The sequence below is a fragment of the Megalopta genalis genome, chromosome 12, assembly GCF_051020955.1.
Source record: "Megalopta genalis isolate 19385.01 chromosome 12, iyMegGena1_principal, whole genome shotgun sequence".
Lineage (NCBI taxonomy): Eukaryota > Metazoa > Arthropoda > Insecta > Hymenoptera > Halictidae > Megalopta > Megalopta genalis.
The window spans coordinates 10,519,078-10,537,543 of NC_135024.1; the positions used below are offsets into that span (position 1 = coordinate 10,519,078).

The 18,466-nt window shown below is 31.8% G+C and overlaps 1 protein-coding gene across 1 annotated transcript in view; it reads left to right on the forward strand.

Moving 5' to 3' along the window:
* LOC117219162 (G-protein coupled receptor dmsr-1) overlaps nucleotides 1-18,466 on the forward strand; it is a 28,578-nt gene that overhangs the window by 2,176 nt on the left and 7,936 nt on the right. The window contains exons 2-3 of the mRNA XM_033468091.2: nucleotides 8,204-8,441; nucleotides 11,606-12,007. Of these exons, the coding sequence (XP_033323982.1) occupies nucleotides 8,204-8,441; nucleotides 11,606-12,007 (640 nt within the window). The remainder of the gene's footprint in view (nucleotides 1-8,203; nucleotides 8,442-11,605; nucleotides 12,008-18,466) is intronic.

Below are 18,466 nucleotides of genomic sequence, written 5' to 3' on the forward strand. Positions count from 1 at the left end.
AAGTAATATGCAAGAAATGGATTTTATTTAAAGAAACATTTATATCAATTTGTTCGTGTAAAGCTCTTTCATAAAACAATTCATCCTGAGATTTTTGTCCGGATTCATGTAATATTGTTGAAAGAAAATAAATGTTCTACTGCTACGGATGGTGTAGAACGGTGTTATTCTACAGGAACATGTTTCTTATTATCGGATAATCATTTAGCATAGTCTGATCGTCTTTATATTTTGCAGAAATGTTAATGACGATATCGGTAGCAATTAGACCCAAAGATAATAATTAGATCATCACATTTTCAAGAATAATTTCACCATTATTTGCAGTAATTATTTTAAATAATTATAAAATAAAATAATATGTGCTATTTCAAAAAAATATTATTTGAAATAATTATATAATAAAATGACGTGCTATTTCAAATAATGTAATCTTAAATGATGTGCTGAGGTCTGTTGTGTATCGACCAACTTCTCGTATACGCGATAATCATCTTTTCTTACAACTTACTCTCTTGCGGACGAAAGTTTCGCAGCAACAATTTTTAATAAATATTCTCGGTCTTCTAAACTGATCATAACTTTCACGGCCTTTATGGCTATTACTATTCTTTCTCGAAAGTTCATTTATTTAGTTTGATTGTAAATAACACTGTGGTACATACGCGTAAAAAACGACGAATTCTAAAGTATGTTTCACGAACGTACATTTGTAAACTTTAAACCACTTCTTGGACGAATGTTTTTAAATAAACGATATACTGAGCTTTTATTTGCAATAACGAAAATCGATTGTGGTGAACAAGTTATTGTAACTGCAATATCGTGTTGCCTTTAATTGAATACAATTTATTTATGTTCTCATTGTCAAAATATCCTTGGCAATTCACAATATTCTAGTTCCACAAACTATTAATTGAAAATTCTAAAATGCGTTCTGAGAGTATTTAATACACTGAACATTAAAAAGTAAATCACTGGAATCTCTTAACCCCTTAATGCACAATTTAAAAAAAAAAAATCGACCAAAAAAAATCAATTTTTTTTATCTAAGAAAATACATATTTGGACCTTAATTTCAATAAATATGTAAAAAAAATGCAAAAATTACTAAAAATTCAATAAAAATAGTGGATAAATAATTATAGTGAATATTGAATCGCATTGCAGATCGAATTTTGTACCCATCGTACTGTTTTTCAATTACCAGTTACTATTTTGAAGGGGAAGGAGGAGACGAAAAAAAAAAACTGAAAAATATTTAATTTTACCTAAATTTGTAATAATATAATAATAATATTTATTAGCTGAAAAATATATAATAAACTAAAACTATTCAAAATTTTCTTTTGTATGGTAAATTTCAAAACAAGGTGCAGCACATAGCCCAACATTCCTTATTTCAACATTAGAAAACATACCTTTTATACACTAAAAATCCAATTTACTCTCTATAAAAATACACCATAAAACAAAAACGTTTTTATATGTTGACACTAATAATATTTGTAAAAAATAAAAAACAATTGTCTTTGAAGAAATTCACTTTGATAACGTCTACTTTACTTCCATCCTAAAAGTGCATATTTTATTCCTGAATAAGCAAAAAATAGAAAGAGATCGGAGATAACTGGAAAGTAATAAATAAATTAATCATAACAAAACTCACAAAAGTGCCAACGCTAATTAGATATGCAATAATGAATATAGATAGATAGAAACAATTACCAGGTCAGAGATGCTTATAAGTGTCACCCTAAAAGGCCATATTTTATAATCCCAAATAAACAAACTTTACAGCTTACAATACAGAATTACACGATGAATATCAATAAATTGAATGTTTTCCTTGGTTTTTATTAAGTTATTTTTACTGCCCGGATATATTCGAATCTGAACATTTTAGCGACATAAGTTGCGACGCCGACCGTATATATACGTGTCTGCACATTTTGGCCGGTTTTGCACGCCCGTGTTAATACGTTTCTGCGCGTTAAGGGGTTAATTGTGAAGTAGAGAAGAAAATTTTTCGGATCAGTTTATTTTCTTAATAGGGCAGAGGTCTACATAGAATAAATTATCTTAAATTTTATCTTTTATTTCTTCCAGAAATTGCTTGAGAAATTTTTTACATGTTTCCCAACTTTATTTGAACATGGTAGAACATTAATAATGGAAATCACGTTCTATCCAGTCCTCATTGAATATGGAAATGTATCCAATGTGTGAGCCATTATCGATGAAAGTCATCTTCCATATTTATTGAAAAGTAGTAATAATACGCCAAGTTCTCAAAAAATTATCACTTCATGATCAAATTATTGCGGTTCAAATTATTGTTTTTCCAAATGTTTCTTGAAAATCCGGCTCTGTATTATTATATTTGGAGAAACACGTTTTTGGTTAAAAATCTTGTTTAAATGCAGAAATATATGAATCATATCATATACATATACAATAATAGGTATCAATGAGATTTAATCGAATTTATCCAAATCTTCCAATTTGTAAATCACATATTTATCCTTTTATAGATTATATTTACTCTTTTATAAATTATATATTTACGCATTTGTAAATTATATTAATAAATTTATGAGGAATAATGAATAATCGTTATTCCAATAAAGAATTATGTGAATAATTTAATCGAATAAAGGATTATTCGAATAGTTCATTCAAGTAAAAGATTATTCAAATAGTTTATTCGAATAAAGAATTATTCGAATGGTTTATTCGAATACTGTATCCAAATAAGTTTAGAATAATTAGAATATATATAATATAATAGTTTATAGAATAATTTGTGAGGAACAATGAATAATCGTTATTCGAATAAAATATTCGACTGAAAAGAATTCATTTGGATAATTATCTTAAACAAATATTTCTCCGTAACAATTCGAATGACACCCAACTCTGAGACGTCCATAGCTCTGATCGCAATTTCCTTATTTTGTTTGAGAAGGACTGACCTACATGTTTGGAAAGCAATCAACTCAATATAGCGAATCAGTCTTCTTCTCTTTATAATTAAAGACTGAATTGTATTTGACCAAGCGGTGATGGTACACCTTCCTCGTTCTCTCTCCTCTTTGTTTCCCGTGCCATTTAGCCTCAGAGATACCGGAGCGAAAACACCTACAGAATTCTTCTCAACGTCAATAAATAGCGTGAACATTTTTGGGTAAGATCAAGGAATGAAAATACGCGCGCACGATTGTTTCCAATACTCCTCGTGTAAATATAATATCACAGAGAAGTGTTTCGTTAATAACAATGAAACGTTGGTTCTACTAATAATATACTGTTGTTTATCACGTTTTGCATATGTGCGTGTGCACATCTCAAGAAATCGAAACTGTTTTCTTTATCCTCAAGTTAATTTTACAGAACAAAGCTTGAGACTACAGTTTCTGCGCAATTCTGTTCTTGCTTTGTTAGAGCGCTAAACCTACCGAGCAACAAAAGTGATGGACGCGTGTTGTTTCATAAGAATAACAGGGCCGAATTTATTGAAACTTTCCGACGTTTTTGCCGCGATGTATATTTGAACTTAGAAATTTATTCGAACGTTTTCCATGAAAGAGTCTTCGTAATTTCGACTGTTTTAAACCGGAATACGTGAAACCAGCCATTTTGACTGATCAGAGTTGAGCATTAATTCGAACTGCTTCGAATAAGATATTCGTCTACATCAGAATTATATTTAGTTATGGGAATAACTTGAACACGTTTCACTATTTGAACTTTTAATTAGAACTTTTTATTAATTCAAGAAGATATAAAATATGATCTCTCTCTCTCTCTCTCTCTCTCTCTCTCTCTCTCTCTCTCTCTCTCTCTCTCTCTCTCTCTCTCTCTCTGAGATGTCTACGTTAACTGACACGATTCAACTCGGTAAAAACAACAACGATCGAAAAAGACAAAATACGTCATAACATTCATTCGCGATTGAATCATATCTGGTGGAAAATAAAAAAACTATTTACCACATTGATTTTTGTATTCTGTTGCGTGAGGTTTTAGTGGATTTTAATACAAACAAAATCAAAACTGAAAATTGATTAAATATGTTTAATATTCGGTACGTGTATCCAGAAAGAGCTCTGGACAACAAATGCGACGATCTTCAATCGCTCGTTGCTAACATTGACATTTGTATTTTATTTTCTATATAGCTCTTTATCACATAGTTTTGAATATTATTTAGTTTATTATGCTATTTATTTAGTTTACTATTAGAGAGTTTACCGTGTTCACATACCAACAAGATGGAAACCGCAGCAATTCAACCTATTTATTGAAAATCGACGATTTAAAATAATTATTCGAATAAACTCTTTTTGGGCAAATATTTCATTTGAATAACAATTATTTATTGTAACAAATTATTCTATCTATTTATTCGGCTGATTCTTCATTACTTATTCGAATAAATTATTCGCTCACTTACCCTGTGTTATCACAACGAAACAGGAGAGTGTCCCAAAACGTGATCGATACTTTTCTCGATCGTAAGACTTATTTTGCTTTAAGTATTTTTCATTGTAAAATATATTTCAGAAATTCGAGATAGAATGTGTGTATTGAATCCTGGTTGAACGTAAGATGGAAAGATCGTGTTGGTTTTGTGTTCGAAGAGATTCTGCACGAGTGTTCTCGGATTCTGCACGAGTGCTCGGTAGGATTCTGATTTTCTTCTAGATTTACATATATATGTAATAAGGGAACCTCGGGAAATGGGGAATTCGGTCGTTTAATAGAAGAAATGAGCCTCGACGAAGAATATTGGGGGTTGGAGTGGTTCAAAGATCTGGGCGTCGAACTGTAACCTATTTTTGACGTTGACATGTACCAAAGAGATCGACCCGTTAATAAACAAATAAATGAATAAATACATAAGATGTAAACGCAGATTGGGAGTTCCGTGGGAACTGTAACTGTTGCACGTAACAGGTGGCGAAGCTATTTCTAAATAGACGCAGACATGAAGTCCGATGCTATAATTAGGATGTTAAATATGGAAGTGACACTAATAATAACAGACACAGAAGGTTTTATGTGTTTAAGACAAAAATGAATAGCAAGAGTACAAAACCGTGAAAAGATTAAATTAATTTAAAAACGTCGACTCAGTATTCTCGACTTATTAAGATTATTAAAGAAAGGAAGGAACTTCTAATTGGCTGTTGATTCTTGCAATTAATGCAAAGAATTTTTATTTTCTATAAAAATCCACGGTCTATTGAATAAATAACAATAATAATAATAAAACCGTTAAAAGTAATTATGTTACGCGAAGGGAAAGGAGTAGTGGAATAGAATGTAACGGAACCCCTTAACATTCTACCATCTTCGTATTTTTTTTCATATCCTCTTCCATTGTCTTCTCTTCCTTTTCTTCTCCAAACAGTAAAGTCAGATAAGATGCCAAATGGGTCCCCTAACCAAATTGGCTTTTGTTTAGATCATTCGATAGAGCACTCAAAGAGAACCCTTTCAGCCAATTTTCAAAACCCTATCCCCGCCGTAAGGATAGACACAGAGTGAAATTGGATTAACAGATTGTCCGCTATTTCTTCTGTTTTACCCAACGGAAAATCATGAAAAAATTCTTGAATCTTCTACCTAACGGAGGACAACGCTCTGAATTTTTTCAGAACTTTTAGTCGCAAAATAGATTTCTTAAAAAATCCGTAAGCTTAAGGACGTTGATTTTGTAACGAAGCGGACGAGGCACCACATTCATATTTCTACCCTAATAGTGACCTGTTATGGTTATTAACGTCTATTATATTATTATGTGTGCATGTGAACACGCCATTTCGACGTTTCGCGTAAACTAGATATCAAATGCATTCTGTATTTGTTGGCGAGTAATGTGTTAATGTATCAAAAGGAAAGATTAAAGTTTTCATACAGTTATATTAATACGCCAATGTAGTATTGAGGTAGAATAATTTTCACGGGGACGGAAGCAAATTCGGAATGTTTGGTCCAGTGAAGCTTGTAATATTTGAGCAGGAAGAACGGAAAACTCAAATCGGATAACTTAGTGTACGAACGGCGACACACATGGTGGTTTCGTAATTGTACGAGGTCGCACGTGTGCACAAGGTGTTTGCACGTTACAGTTTATTGACGAAATAATCAACCACCGGGTTTGATATTGAAATTTTAAATCGCAATCTCCTTTCCAGTACCGGAAAAATGGGAATTCAATCACCGGACGTGACATCGTACACTCTATCGATCATTTATGGGTTTATGTACCTATCGTAAAATTGAAAAACAGCTCGTTTATTTTAAACATGATCCCATCTGGCACGATGATTTTCACAAAAAATGGCTGGTACACCGGAATTATGATGGACAGAGTTGGGCATTGTTCGAATAACATTTTTATTCGAACAACATTTCGAATGAATTCCTCGAACAAAATTCTATACAAATAGTAATTCGAATATAGTAAATTATTCAAAGTATTATTCGGATAGATTTTTCAAATATATTAATTATTGTATTAAGTATTAAGTATTGCTTTTTAATCGATAGTTGCTTATTTGGCACTTATAACTGATTAATAGACAATTTTAATGATATACGATAATGAACAACAAAATAAATAATCTGGGAAATTTGTTGTTCATTATATATCATTAAAATTGTCTTATATACATATATGTTCGCAGATTTAGACGGAGATTTATTCAGACATGAATTAATAAAATTGTTTAGGAAAGGAAACTTTTATGTTATAGGAAGATCGATTGTACTTCCAAAGTTCATTTAAATAATAAATAATATTGGATCTAAAAAATCTGTAAATCAAAAAGTTATTCCTAATAACAAATAATTTTTCTTCGTATAAAACTATATTCGAATGACATTTCGAATATAATAAATTGTATTTTATTCTTAGCTGTTGCATAAAATTATAAAAACATCGAAAATTGAATTTTTATTATAAAATAAAATATAAATAAAATGTGTTAGGATAACACAGCACCATTAGCTGAGAATTCAAAATGCCCCAAAACATTGCGGTTGTTATAAAATAAAAAGGGGAGATCCTACGGTACATAAATTAAGATAACTAAAGTACATTTCTGTAACGGACTTAATTTATATTACTTTCTATTCATTGTGACATGAATCTGAATTCATAGTATTGAAATTACACGAATGCTGCCTGTAATTTTTTTTTACTTCGTATATTTCTATTAATATGTGTTTATTTAGAATACTGAACGTGTACGAGGCCATTATTTTACAGAATTGTTTAGCTTTGATCGCCCACTCGGTGATCACAGAGTACGAGAACTCGATAAAATCAAAGCAACTTGTTTAGTAAAATAAAGACTAGACAGTAAAAAAAATAGGATATTAATTTGCAGATCTGCAGTGGGTGTACAAAGCATTCGTACACTGATCAATCTCATTATACAATTAACCAGGGACATAATTATAAACTGCGAATGTTTATGGAAAATAAAAATTGTCCGCATTCGTTGCAAAGCACAGGGGAGCTGTTTATTTTTTAATAATCTTAACGAATTAAAAATAATGCAGTAACGTCCCCGAATTCTTTAAACGTTTATTTTCATGATAAATGTTTAAAATCAAGAGTCTATTCGTCAAGCACACATACATACTCGATCATATATAACTATTTTTTCCAACCAAACAGATTAAACCAAAATATTATTAGTATTTTGAAATAAAAATATTAAAATAATAATTATGCAATGATTATATTTTTCATATTGATTATAAGGAGACTGCGTATTCATGAATTTATAAATAAATCGAGTATGCAGAATTTAACCAGGTAGCTGTTGCAATTTTGTTAAAAATTGTGTAAATTACTACGTATGTTTGATTCCATTTTATAAAATATATAATTTAAAAAAAACGGCTCACTGATTAAAACAGTAGGAAAATATTGTGGAATGTGTGAATGTCTACTAAAATGTTTAATGGAGAAAAGAACTTTTTATTTCGATTCCATCTCTCGCAGCCGATGTGGACCACCTTTATTTTCCATAAAAACCCGCAGTGTATAGTCATGGTCCCTGGTTAATTGCACAAAGTTGGGCGAAATTGATCATCGGTGTACGAGTGCTTTACACATCCGCTGCATTATTTTCCATGATAAACGACAAATTGTAACTCACCGGATACCAATTTACTTTTGCAGGTTTGCCATACAATTTCAATTTGTTTAACTCTGATACTGGCCGTTTGGAGATACGTGGCGGTTGCGAAAAAGAACAGAGAATGGTGCAGTTACAGAAGAACTATTTTTGCGATTTTGATTACGTACGCTTTCTGCCCTGTGCTTTGCGTACCTTTATACATCACGACGGAAGTCAGAGAGAAAGTGGAGGTTCTGGATTCAAACGGGATGACAGTTAGTCAAACGGAGTCTCTTGGCGGTGAGTAAAGTAACCCAGTTAAATAAGGAGTAATTAATAAAATGTTTGCATAATGCATGCGACAATAGGAGCGGGCATAATTTCTCAAAGGAGTAATACGCGCGCGTTTCATTACGATGAATGACTTACAGTAATGAGGTCGCGAAGAGAGACGAAGGGAAGATATTCTGAAAATCGTACTGCGAAAGTACGTTACGATCTTCCGTTAACGTGTCTGTTTCATTTTTATTGCTCTGCACGGCATTTCCTGTATTAACGTTGAATAATTAAAATTAGCTTTCGTTTCACTTCTTTATATAAATGAGTACATAGGTAGCGTAGAGAATCTCTTTAATGCGGAATAAAGATTAGTCCGCCTAATCTAATCATGAGATCGTAAAAATGTGTTGCGTAAGAGCGCATTGGCATTTTTTTATGAACTTTCCAGCCGTATTCAATTTTATAGAAATATATTAATTTTTCTCTTAACACGTTACCGTCCGGATGACTAAAAATAGTCATTTTCTTGACTGCTCATGAAATGCCGGATGACTAAAAATAGTCATTTTCTTGATTGCTCGTGAAATGTCGGAGAACTAAAAATAGTCGAAACTTGATAAAAAAAAAACTTGATAGTTAAAAATGTAATTTTTGTTCGCAAAAGTTTTCGCACGATCAGACCGGATCGTATTGTGTTAAAGACAAACGTAGGAATGTAATTAATATTCTTAATTTTATCGTAAAGTTTTACTGGGCAAGGATAGCGCCGCATGTTAGCGATGGTTATGATTTCGTTGACAAGGGATTTCATGTGAATACGTGCGATAAGTATAGAGCGCAACAGGAGAAATTATTATCCCTATATTCTCCTTACAATTAAATATTTGTACTCAATTTAAAGTTTTAATGAATCTGTACCTACCATTATTCTCCTTTCAGAAATTTCAACTACTATAATTTATAAAATAATAATTTGCATGTCTCACTTCTGTTCATCTCTAATTTCGGTGAACTAAAATTAATGTACTTATAATTCCAAAATTCAGAATAAACGATAAGAATCGAACTTCCAACGAATACATATTTTCGTAGAAAGAAATACTTTCAAATCCTCTAAAAAAAATTCACACTGTCTCATTTCTCCTTTGCTCCTATCTTTCAGCATCCAGATTGTAACTGGAGTTTTCTATCGATTTTTTGGCATTTTTTTGGCACACAAAAAGTCATGAATTCTAATAACTTCAAATGGAATTGCTTTTGAAAGAAATCCCTAGAAAGTGTACATCAAATTCTACACCATTGAAAAAATAATTGAAGTCTAGTTACAAATTATTGTACATTGATGAAATTATTGATACTGATATATTCTAGATTGATAAAGTAATTGAAGTTTAATTATAAATTATTTTAGATTGATGGCATGATTAAGATTTAAATATTCGGGTTGAAAAAATCATTGAAATTTAAATGGACATTTATTCTGCATTGAAATTTCAATAGAAAATTTTACATTGAAAGAATGATTGCAATAGAAATTATTGTGTATTGACATTGAGTAATAGATTGCTAATGAATCCTACATCTACTATAACTGTGGAACCTAATCAGTAGACAGTGGATCTTTATGCAAATGCATATTTTTTAGAATATAGGTAAATTGATGAGACATGGGCTGGTATTTGTTTTGTCATTTTTTAAATATAGTTTTTATTTTGCATTTTTACGTGTTCCATATAGTTTACATATTACATATTTTTGACACACTTTGCATATAATTCTACATATAGGATGTCCGTTTTATCTCGATATCCAGAATATCTCAGAAACCACGAAGGACAGCGGAAAAATGCTTTAACAACAATTGTTTGACATGGAAGGGGTCATCGTATGACATAAGCAGTTTTCTTGTTGGTGAAAAAATGATGGAGATTCCAAAATTGTTTTTTTTTTTAAATACAATGCTGTATTTTTGTATAGACAGCATTATAATACAATTTAATACGAATCCAACGAGGTGCAATCGAAGTGATTTCTGTAAACACAACTGTGTAAATCGTTGTTTAATCGAACCATCGTATGCCGCACCTCTGGCCAGTTACATTCTATGTGATTAGTGATTATGACCGCGAAATTGTATTTATAACGATAGAGGACATGTTGAAGAGCATTACGTAAAAGGAATCAATAATTAATGTCAAAGTACATCATACGTATAAGTGTGATCAGATGTAAATTATTTCTGCCATTATCGAAAGGTGTCCAAACGTTTATGAACATGTAGACAATCACTAATCCCGTAGAGTGTAACCGATCAAAGGTGTCCCGACATGATGGCTCCGATGAAACGACGATTTTCCACGTTTTCGTTGACAAAAATGAGATCGATCGCATCTCATTGGATTCGTATTAAATGGTACTATGATACAGAGAGAGAGAGAGAGAGAGAGAGAGAGAGAGAGAGAGAGAGAGAGAGTGTGTGTGTATACAAAAATACAATATTCTATTAAAAAAAAAATCAACACGACCAAACAATTTTTATTAAAACATTTTCTCACTATTTTCCGTAATTTCTGGGATATTCTGGAGTTCCAGATAAATCGGACACCCTGTATAAGTCTATCGATACATATAGGGCGTCCAAAAAACTTATACTATTTGTTACCGAGGTCAAATAGATAAAAAGAGTTCATATAAACTTATGACCGAAAGTGCTTTATTGAAAAAATTTAAGCTTTTAAAGATATTTATGATTTGTTGTGGCAGTTCTAATAAATGTTCGATAATTAATTAGATGAGAGAGGAAATTGATGCAAGATCTTGCAAAAAATACGCATATGCACCATATGTCCTGTGCTGTCAAGAGAAAATTTTCAGCATTCAATTAAGTTTAGAACAAATTATAGTTACATATCGCAATGCAAATTTCAAGAAATAATGTTTATTATTTCTCATATGTTTTGCATATGTTTTTGCATATGTCGTGCATACATTTTGCATATGTCGTGCATATATTTTGCATATTTCGTGCATATACTTTGCATATTAATTTTGCATAAACATCCGCTATCTGTCAATCGTCGTCTATCTGTCAAGCCGTACGTGTACCTTTAATGTTTTACTTCGCAATGCTCGCGATCATTACGAGCTGGTCGATTAACCAGTCGATGAAACTCTGTTGTTTTTAGATTCGTCTGTAGGGAAAACGGTGAACACGACCCTCTACTTCGTTCGATTAACGGAAACAGGGAAAAACGCCGATATGCTGAAAGAATTGAATTTCTGGATTTACAGTGTCGTGATAAAACTTTTTCCCTGCTTCGTTTTGACCGTTGTCATATTGAAGCTTCTGCAAGTTCTGCTGGAGGCGAAGCGAAGAAGGCAAAAGCTAACGAACATTCGCGAAGAGAATTTCGATCGGAAGAAGAGCTCTAGGAGGGTAGACAAGGAAAGGCAAACTGATAGAACGAAAATGATGCTGCTGGCAGTTTTACTCCTGTTCCTGCTCACCGAACTACCGCAAGGGATTCTGGGACTTTTCAGCGTGCTGTTGGGACAAGGATTTTTCCGGACCTGTTACGTGATGTTAGGTCAGTATGATGAAACCTATATTTGTATTTGTCGAAAGTTTTTGGTAACCACCAATCGACAGTTCCGTTGAAGAAGAGGAAGACGTACGTGAAGACGTGCGAAGTTTCGAAAATATAGATAGGAACAGCGTAAAAGCTCGTTAAAATATTCAAACACCTTTTAAAACGCGGTAATTTTTTCAACATCGTACCGAATGACTCTTTGACTTTTTTTATAGTGTCAGAAGCGCTATTGTAAAAATTGCAGTCGATTAGAATCAATGACGAACATAAAACAATGATGCTTTTTGTCTTTTTGATGCGAGCTTGGAAAATTTAAACAATGAAATCGATTAACCCAGAGACGATGCTAGAAGCATCAAAGGATGTCAAAATCTCCAGATTTCATACAGTTGTCAGTCTAATGTCGTGATAACTGCGATTTTTAATTGTTCGTAGCTCATTACAACGCTAACCGATTTCGAACGAATCGAAAAAAAGTTAAACACATTATTTTCTTATTTCTTTTTTTTCGATCGAATCAATCAGAACTTTTGCAAAAATTTGTTTAGAGATTGTTTATTAGACCAGTCCCTCGAACATCTGAAAGCAAAATTCGAGCCATTTGGTCCATTTTTGAAAAAATTACTCCGTTCTAAATGGTCTTTGAATATTTTAGGGAACGACTGTACTACATACACACACGTATTGAACTCTGTACGAAGTTCCGGACATTACGTGAACCGTACGCACACTTTCTAGAAGAATGATTTGCACGTGGTTTCTGTAAGTTTGGTCACAGAATTATTTGATTTATTGAAGCTCTGTGTCTAGAAAGAAAGGGAAACTATCATATTTCTTTGTTCTATCTCTTGAGACATGCACGAAACAGAAGTATAAAGAAAACTGAAGTGTACAAGGATGTTCATTTGAAAATTTTAAATGCAAATATCTCTAAAACAACACATTTTTGGGAAAAATGTTAGATACAAAAGTAAGTAATTATATAATAAGTAAATACTATAGAAAAGCCACGTAAAAAGTGCAATTGTTATTGATTTATTAGCATACAGCCATAAAAAAATAAAGTTACAATAATAAATAAAGAAGTAATATAAGTAAACAAATTTTTCATTTTATTAAATATCGTTGTAAGATAAGGTATGATTAAACAATTTTTCAAACAAAAGTTTATTATTTTTTCGCGTAAACTAAAAATTCGTAAATAAAAGTATAGGTTTCCATTTAAAGGAGCAAAGTTACCCTCCAAAGGAATCAACAAAAATAATTTCGTTTTTTATTTCCTCTTTGAAATCGACTCACTTTTGCATTTAACATTTTTCTCAAAATTCTTCCCAAGTATTAGATTTGACTTGCCTATAGCTTTTACATATTTTTTCGCTAAAAAGATTAGTGACATTTGTTCCACTGCTTGTGAAATTTATGTCTATCAAAGTAACACACAAAGACCCTTTTCGTAAGAAATTGTTAACAATTTCATTGATAACAATAGCTACATATATACTTCATGTTAAAAAAAAATAAAAGACATAAAGTCTGAAATCTATTTTCCTAAAAATAGCAGAATACTCTAAAACTTGAAAACAATGTGAAATTGACACCATGGACGGATAAGAGTTAAACGTTTTTGAAGTTGTTTCGTGACACCTATGTTCAAAAGGATGACGACGGACATCGATACAAGGATTCTTTCTATCCTTAAATGATAGATCCATCCACTTAGGGTGGACGTTGCCTGCCTTTCCATCAAGATTCCCAGACTTAACATCTTCCGACTTTTGTTGTGAAGTTTAGATAAGAAGTTTATGAGACGAATCTATCACTCTTGATAGCATGAACGCTCGCATTAATGCCTGCCAGCAAATTGAGTGCGCAACTTTTGTGAGAGCAAAAGCATCGTCTAGGGCCTCGATGATAGGAATAGGATAAATCGTTTTGTATTAATGTCTAAGGTCTTTCTTAGCAACGGTTAACGAAGGTAAGTTTCAACGCTAGGTTTACGGAACCCGTCAAAATGACGAGTCTAATGTTCTAAACTAATGTTTTAATTTACGATTATACAAATTGTAAAGATACATTTCTGAGTTATTTGTTCAATATATGTGTTACAATACATATATGTAATAACTAGACTGCGGATTTTATATATTTATGACAGAATTATCCTGCGCTGTTACATTACTCTCAACGTATTAACCCCTTCTTCATAGTTACAATGATTAGAAGTTTTTCGATTGTAATAATTTCTAAGAAGAAAAAAGATAATTTATATTTATTGCGTGTCTACATTTACTTAAATGTTCAAATACTGATGACAAGAAATCAGAATTTTATTCAAACTAGAAATTTTTAATATACTAGAAATCTCCATCACATCACATGTATCAGACTCGTCAAAGTATGGCAAGGGGTTAAAACCAACAAGAGAAGAAATACATTTTTATTAAATCTCTATTTCTTTCAATTTATGCACAAAGATCCGCAGTCTAAATGTCTTATTGTTACTTTTATAAACAAATATAAAACGGCTGTTTTTAGTGCTCCGTAAATCCAGTGTTGACCGGCAATAAATGTCCTTCAAAGATTAATATATTGTATATGTCAATATGTATATACAATATTATACAATATTAACCCTTTAAAACATGAGCCCTTGAATTTTGAGACACTTGAGACAAGATATGCCACCGTTATAAATGCCCTTCTCGAAACAAAGCAAGGTCTTATTGAAAACATTTTGTTCCATAACAAATAACTTAATCTGTTAACAGGGGAATTAACTTTTGTTCAACTCGTTTTACAACGGGACTTTTTTCTTCGCAATGAGAAGTTATATTATCACGCTTAAAGTAATTTAAAAAATCGCTTCTCGCTCGTTGATCATTTATTTTGGTAAAATATTTTCATGACATATTTAGAAAATATATAAATCAAGTATTTCCAAAAAAATGTAAAAAGAATTAATTAAATTTAAATAATTAATTCGTGGTACGATATTTCTTGAAGCAACGAGGCATACACAAAATACCATTACAGTCAGAACACCAAAATCTCGATTCTTTTCTCAAGCCTTTCGAATAACACAATTTTCACCTCTCGATTACGTTTGCTCTTGAAGATACAGATGGTATATAATCAAGAAAATGTCTGACAATTAATCTAGATGGTTTCGGCGTCAAAGAAGGACGTCCTGTGCTAGTAAATGATGACTGTCCACAAGGGATGACACCCTTAGCTTGCTTCATATAAAAAGCGTTTTGGCGGTGTTCGAAACTAAATCGTGCAAATTCGAAATGTTACCATATGATCATGCTGGGTTTCGATGGATAAGAAAGACGTAAAACGTAATGCCTTCACATATCACTTTTAAAAATTTCCATAACGAAAGAAGTCGTCATGCTCATTGGAGATGTCTTCCTGGTATGAAGAAAAATTTCGTCATAACCAGATGACCGGTTAAGAGATAATTGTGCAATTCATTTAAAAATTGCACATCCGATATACACAGAAGTGATTTAACTGATTATTTTATGGTCAATTAGAGTATATTATTGAAGTATATATTGGTAATTAGAGTAATTCTGTGCGAAAGGTAAATGTGACAGCGCTTTTACAAAACTAATATTTGAATAAAAACTGAACTGATGCTTTGTTTGCTTCTTTCACAATTTCTAAAATATACAGGGTTCCCCGGAAAGAATCATCCGATTTCAAAAATTTATATTTTAAAAAATTACACACAGAAAATTATAATTCAAACACGAATATAACGGGAAAAAGTGTGAGTTTTTGTTTACAAGTGTTCAATATGACTTCCTTTCGTTACACGTATGATATCATTGCGATATGAAAGTTCTTGCCAAACACGGTGTAATGCATCTCTGGTAATTGTTTGCACAGCATCACAAATGCGTTTTTTCAGTTCATTTACACTTGTAGGTAAAGGTGGTACAAAGACAAGATCCTTCAGAAATCCCCAAAGGAAGAAGTCGCATGGGGTTAGGTCGGGTGATCTCGGAGGCCAACTGTGTAGAACCATATATATTATCGGATGAACTGCGACCAATCCAACGGTTTGGTACATGAGAAAAAAATAATAAAAAGTAAAACTCGCACATTTTCCCGTTATATTCGTGTTTGAATTATAATTTTCTGTGTGTAATTTTTTAAAATATAAATTTTTGAAATCGGATGATTCTTCCCGGGGAGCCCTGATATTTTAGACACCCCTTGTATTTCGCCTTTGGCACTCAAACGCGTTTCACTGAACATAGATGTTTTATTTGTACGACCACGAAAGAGATTGAAAGCCATTTCGAAAATTAACGACATGTCTTGCTTGACAACATGATATTTCTTATCATCATGGAACAACGTCGCATTGCACGTCAAATTACTTTCTTGAGTGCGCCTTGCAACTGTTAAATTAAATGTGACAGCGTTGTAGATGATTTCATCCGCAGAATTGAATAAAAATCTTAAATTTTCTTTGCTATCTTCATTTTAACGGTTGAACCGTCTTTACTAACTAAATAAGTAAATACAAGAATACATTTTTAAAATGTAGCCCCATGATTAATTGAAATATAATCTGAAATGAGGAAAAAATAATGAGTAACAATATCAGTTGATATAAAAAGTTGATATTAAAACTGACCGTTTAAATGCTAATAAAAACCCATTGAAATCGATTGCATTAAAATGCGCTCTGAACTATGAAAAAACGTTAGAATTGTGTTCGGGGATGTACGAACTCAGTAGTAAAAGATCTCGCTTTATGATGATATCATTTAGGGGATTAAATAACGATTAGTGAACGATCGTTTTAACAAACACGCAGCTTAAGTGTTCGTTCACTGGACATGTCACCCTATATTGTCACATGTAATTTATCCTGTTGCTTTACGTCAGTGTTTTAATAGCACATAATTGTTGCAATTTCCATGAGAAAGGAGTAGCGTTATGTGGAAAACAATACAGCACATGGATAGACAAGACTTTGCCTCGCCTCTGTTCCAAATATACATATACGTAATATTAATCTTTTCAGAGCAGGATGACTGCTCTTCTATGTATAGCATGTGCGCGAAAATTAAAATCTGTACGATTAATTTTGTTCTCATAACACTGTATATGCAGTGATCTTTCGTGTAAAAAATGCTGAAAACAATTAAAAATCATTAATGTAATATTCGTCCTAAATTCTACTACGATTATATTATGCTTTAAACATAAAAAATATAATTTCAAAATAAATTAAAAAATTTTGATTTCTTTAAAAGTATATATATAATTGAAAAAATTAAAAAAACTATATTGAGGATCTAGGTACTGAAAACCCTAAAAGCAAGGGTATAAGGGCAAATACGTATTCGGATTTATATAAATTACCACAATATCAAAGTCATCTAATTAATTAAACCAAAACCAGAAAGTTAAAAATTATCATCGGTAATATTAGTTTAACTTTTTTGTATCTTAAATGTCCCAGTAATATTCAGTTTGTTTAATATAATACAATAGGAATCAATTTCAAAACCTAGTTAAGGATAGATTTTTGTGACTTAACACTGGATCTATGGACTGCTAAAAGTAACTTGTTTATACTAATTTATAACAATAATAATTATGTATTTATTTAACTTTCTTAAAGTTAGTTATTTCACAGTCCAGATCCGATGAAATAAAATTCTATAATTATCCATAAATGTATCTTCGCAATCTAAATAATCGTAAATTAAGAAATATTACGAATCTTTTAAAAATCTCATGTACAATTTTCGATATCTATAACTTGCATAACACTATTACGTGGACGCTTCGAATAATTCCGAATTTATTTCGATGATTAAACATGCAGGTGGAAATCTAATTAGATCACGAGTTAGAGGAAGCCATCAAGCCACGTATGGCGTTGATAGAAGTTCGAAATCACGTTCCGTTTTCAGAATACAAACGAAATAGTTTCGCAAGGCGCGCCACGTCGGCAATGGTACTCAACTTTGATGCAGTGGTTGTCTCTTCCGTACCGCAAGGAAATATCATTCTATGTTAAAAGAGGTTACACTCTAAATATTATTTTAGTATTGATCCGGGTGTCCCAGCTATAGGTGGTCGCTTAAATATCTTCATCGTTTTTAATGTTATGGAAAACATTTGTGATATAATTTAAATGGTTTTCAAAAGAGAGTATCTTAGGGGAAATTCGTTGTTTTCTCCTGTTCTTCTTTAAATTCTTCTCATGATCATATCATTTTGTATGCGGAAAGCATCTTGTTTGTGCATTTAATAATGCATCTTGTGCATTTTAATAATTTTCAAATGAACTAATTTATTTAATCAAATCAATTGAAATTATTTTGCAGATATCATTAATTTCTATTTTAACTAAGAAAAATGTTACCGTCTACGAAATACCAAAAACCTTTGCGTTTTTGTCTCAAATATTCCAAAATAGTC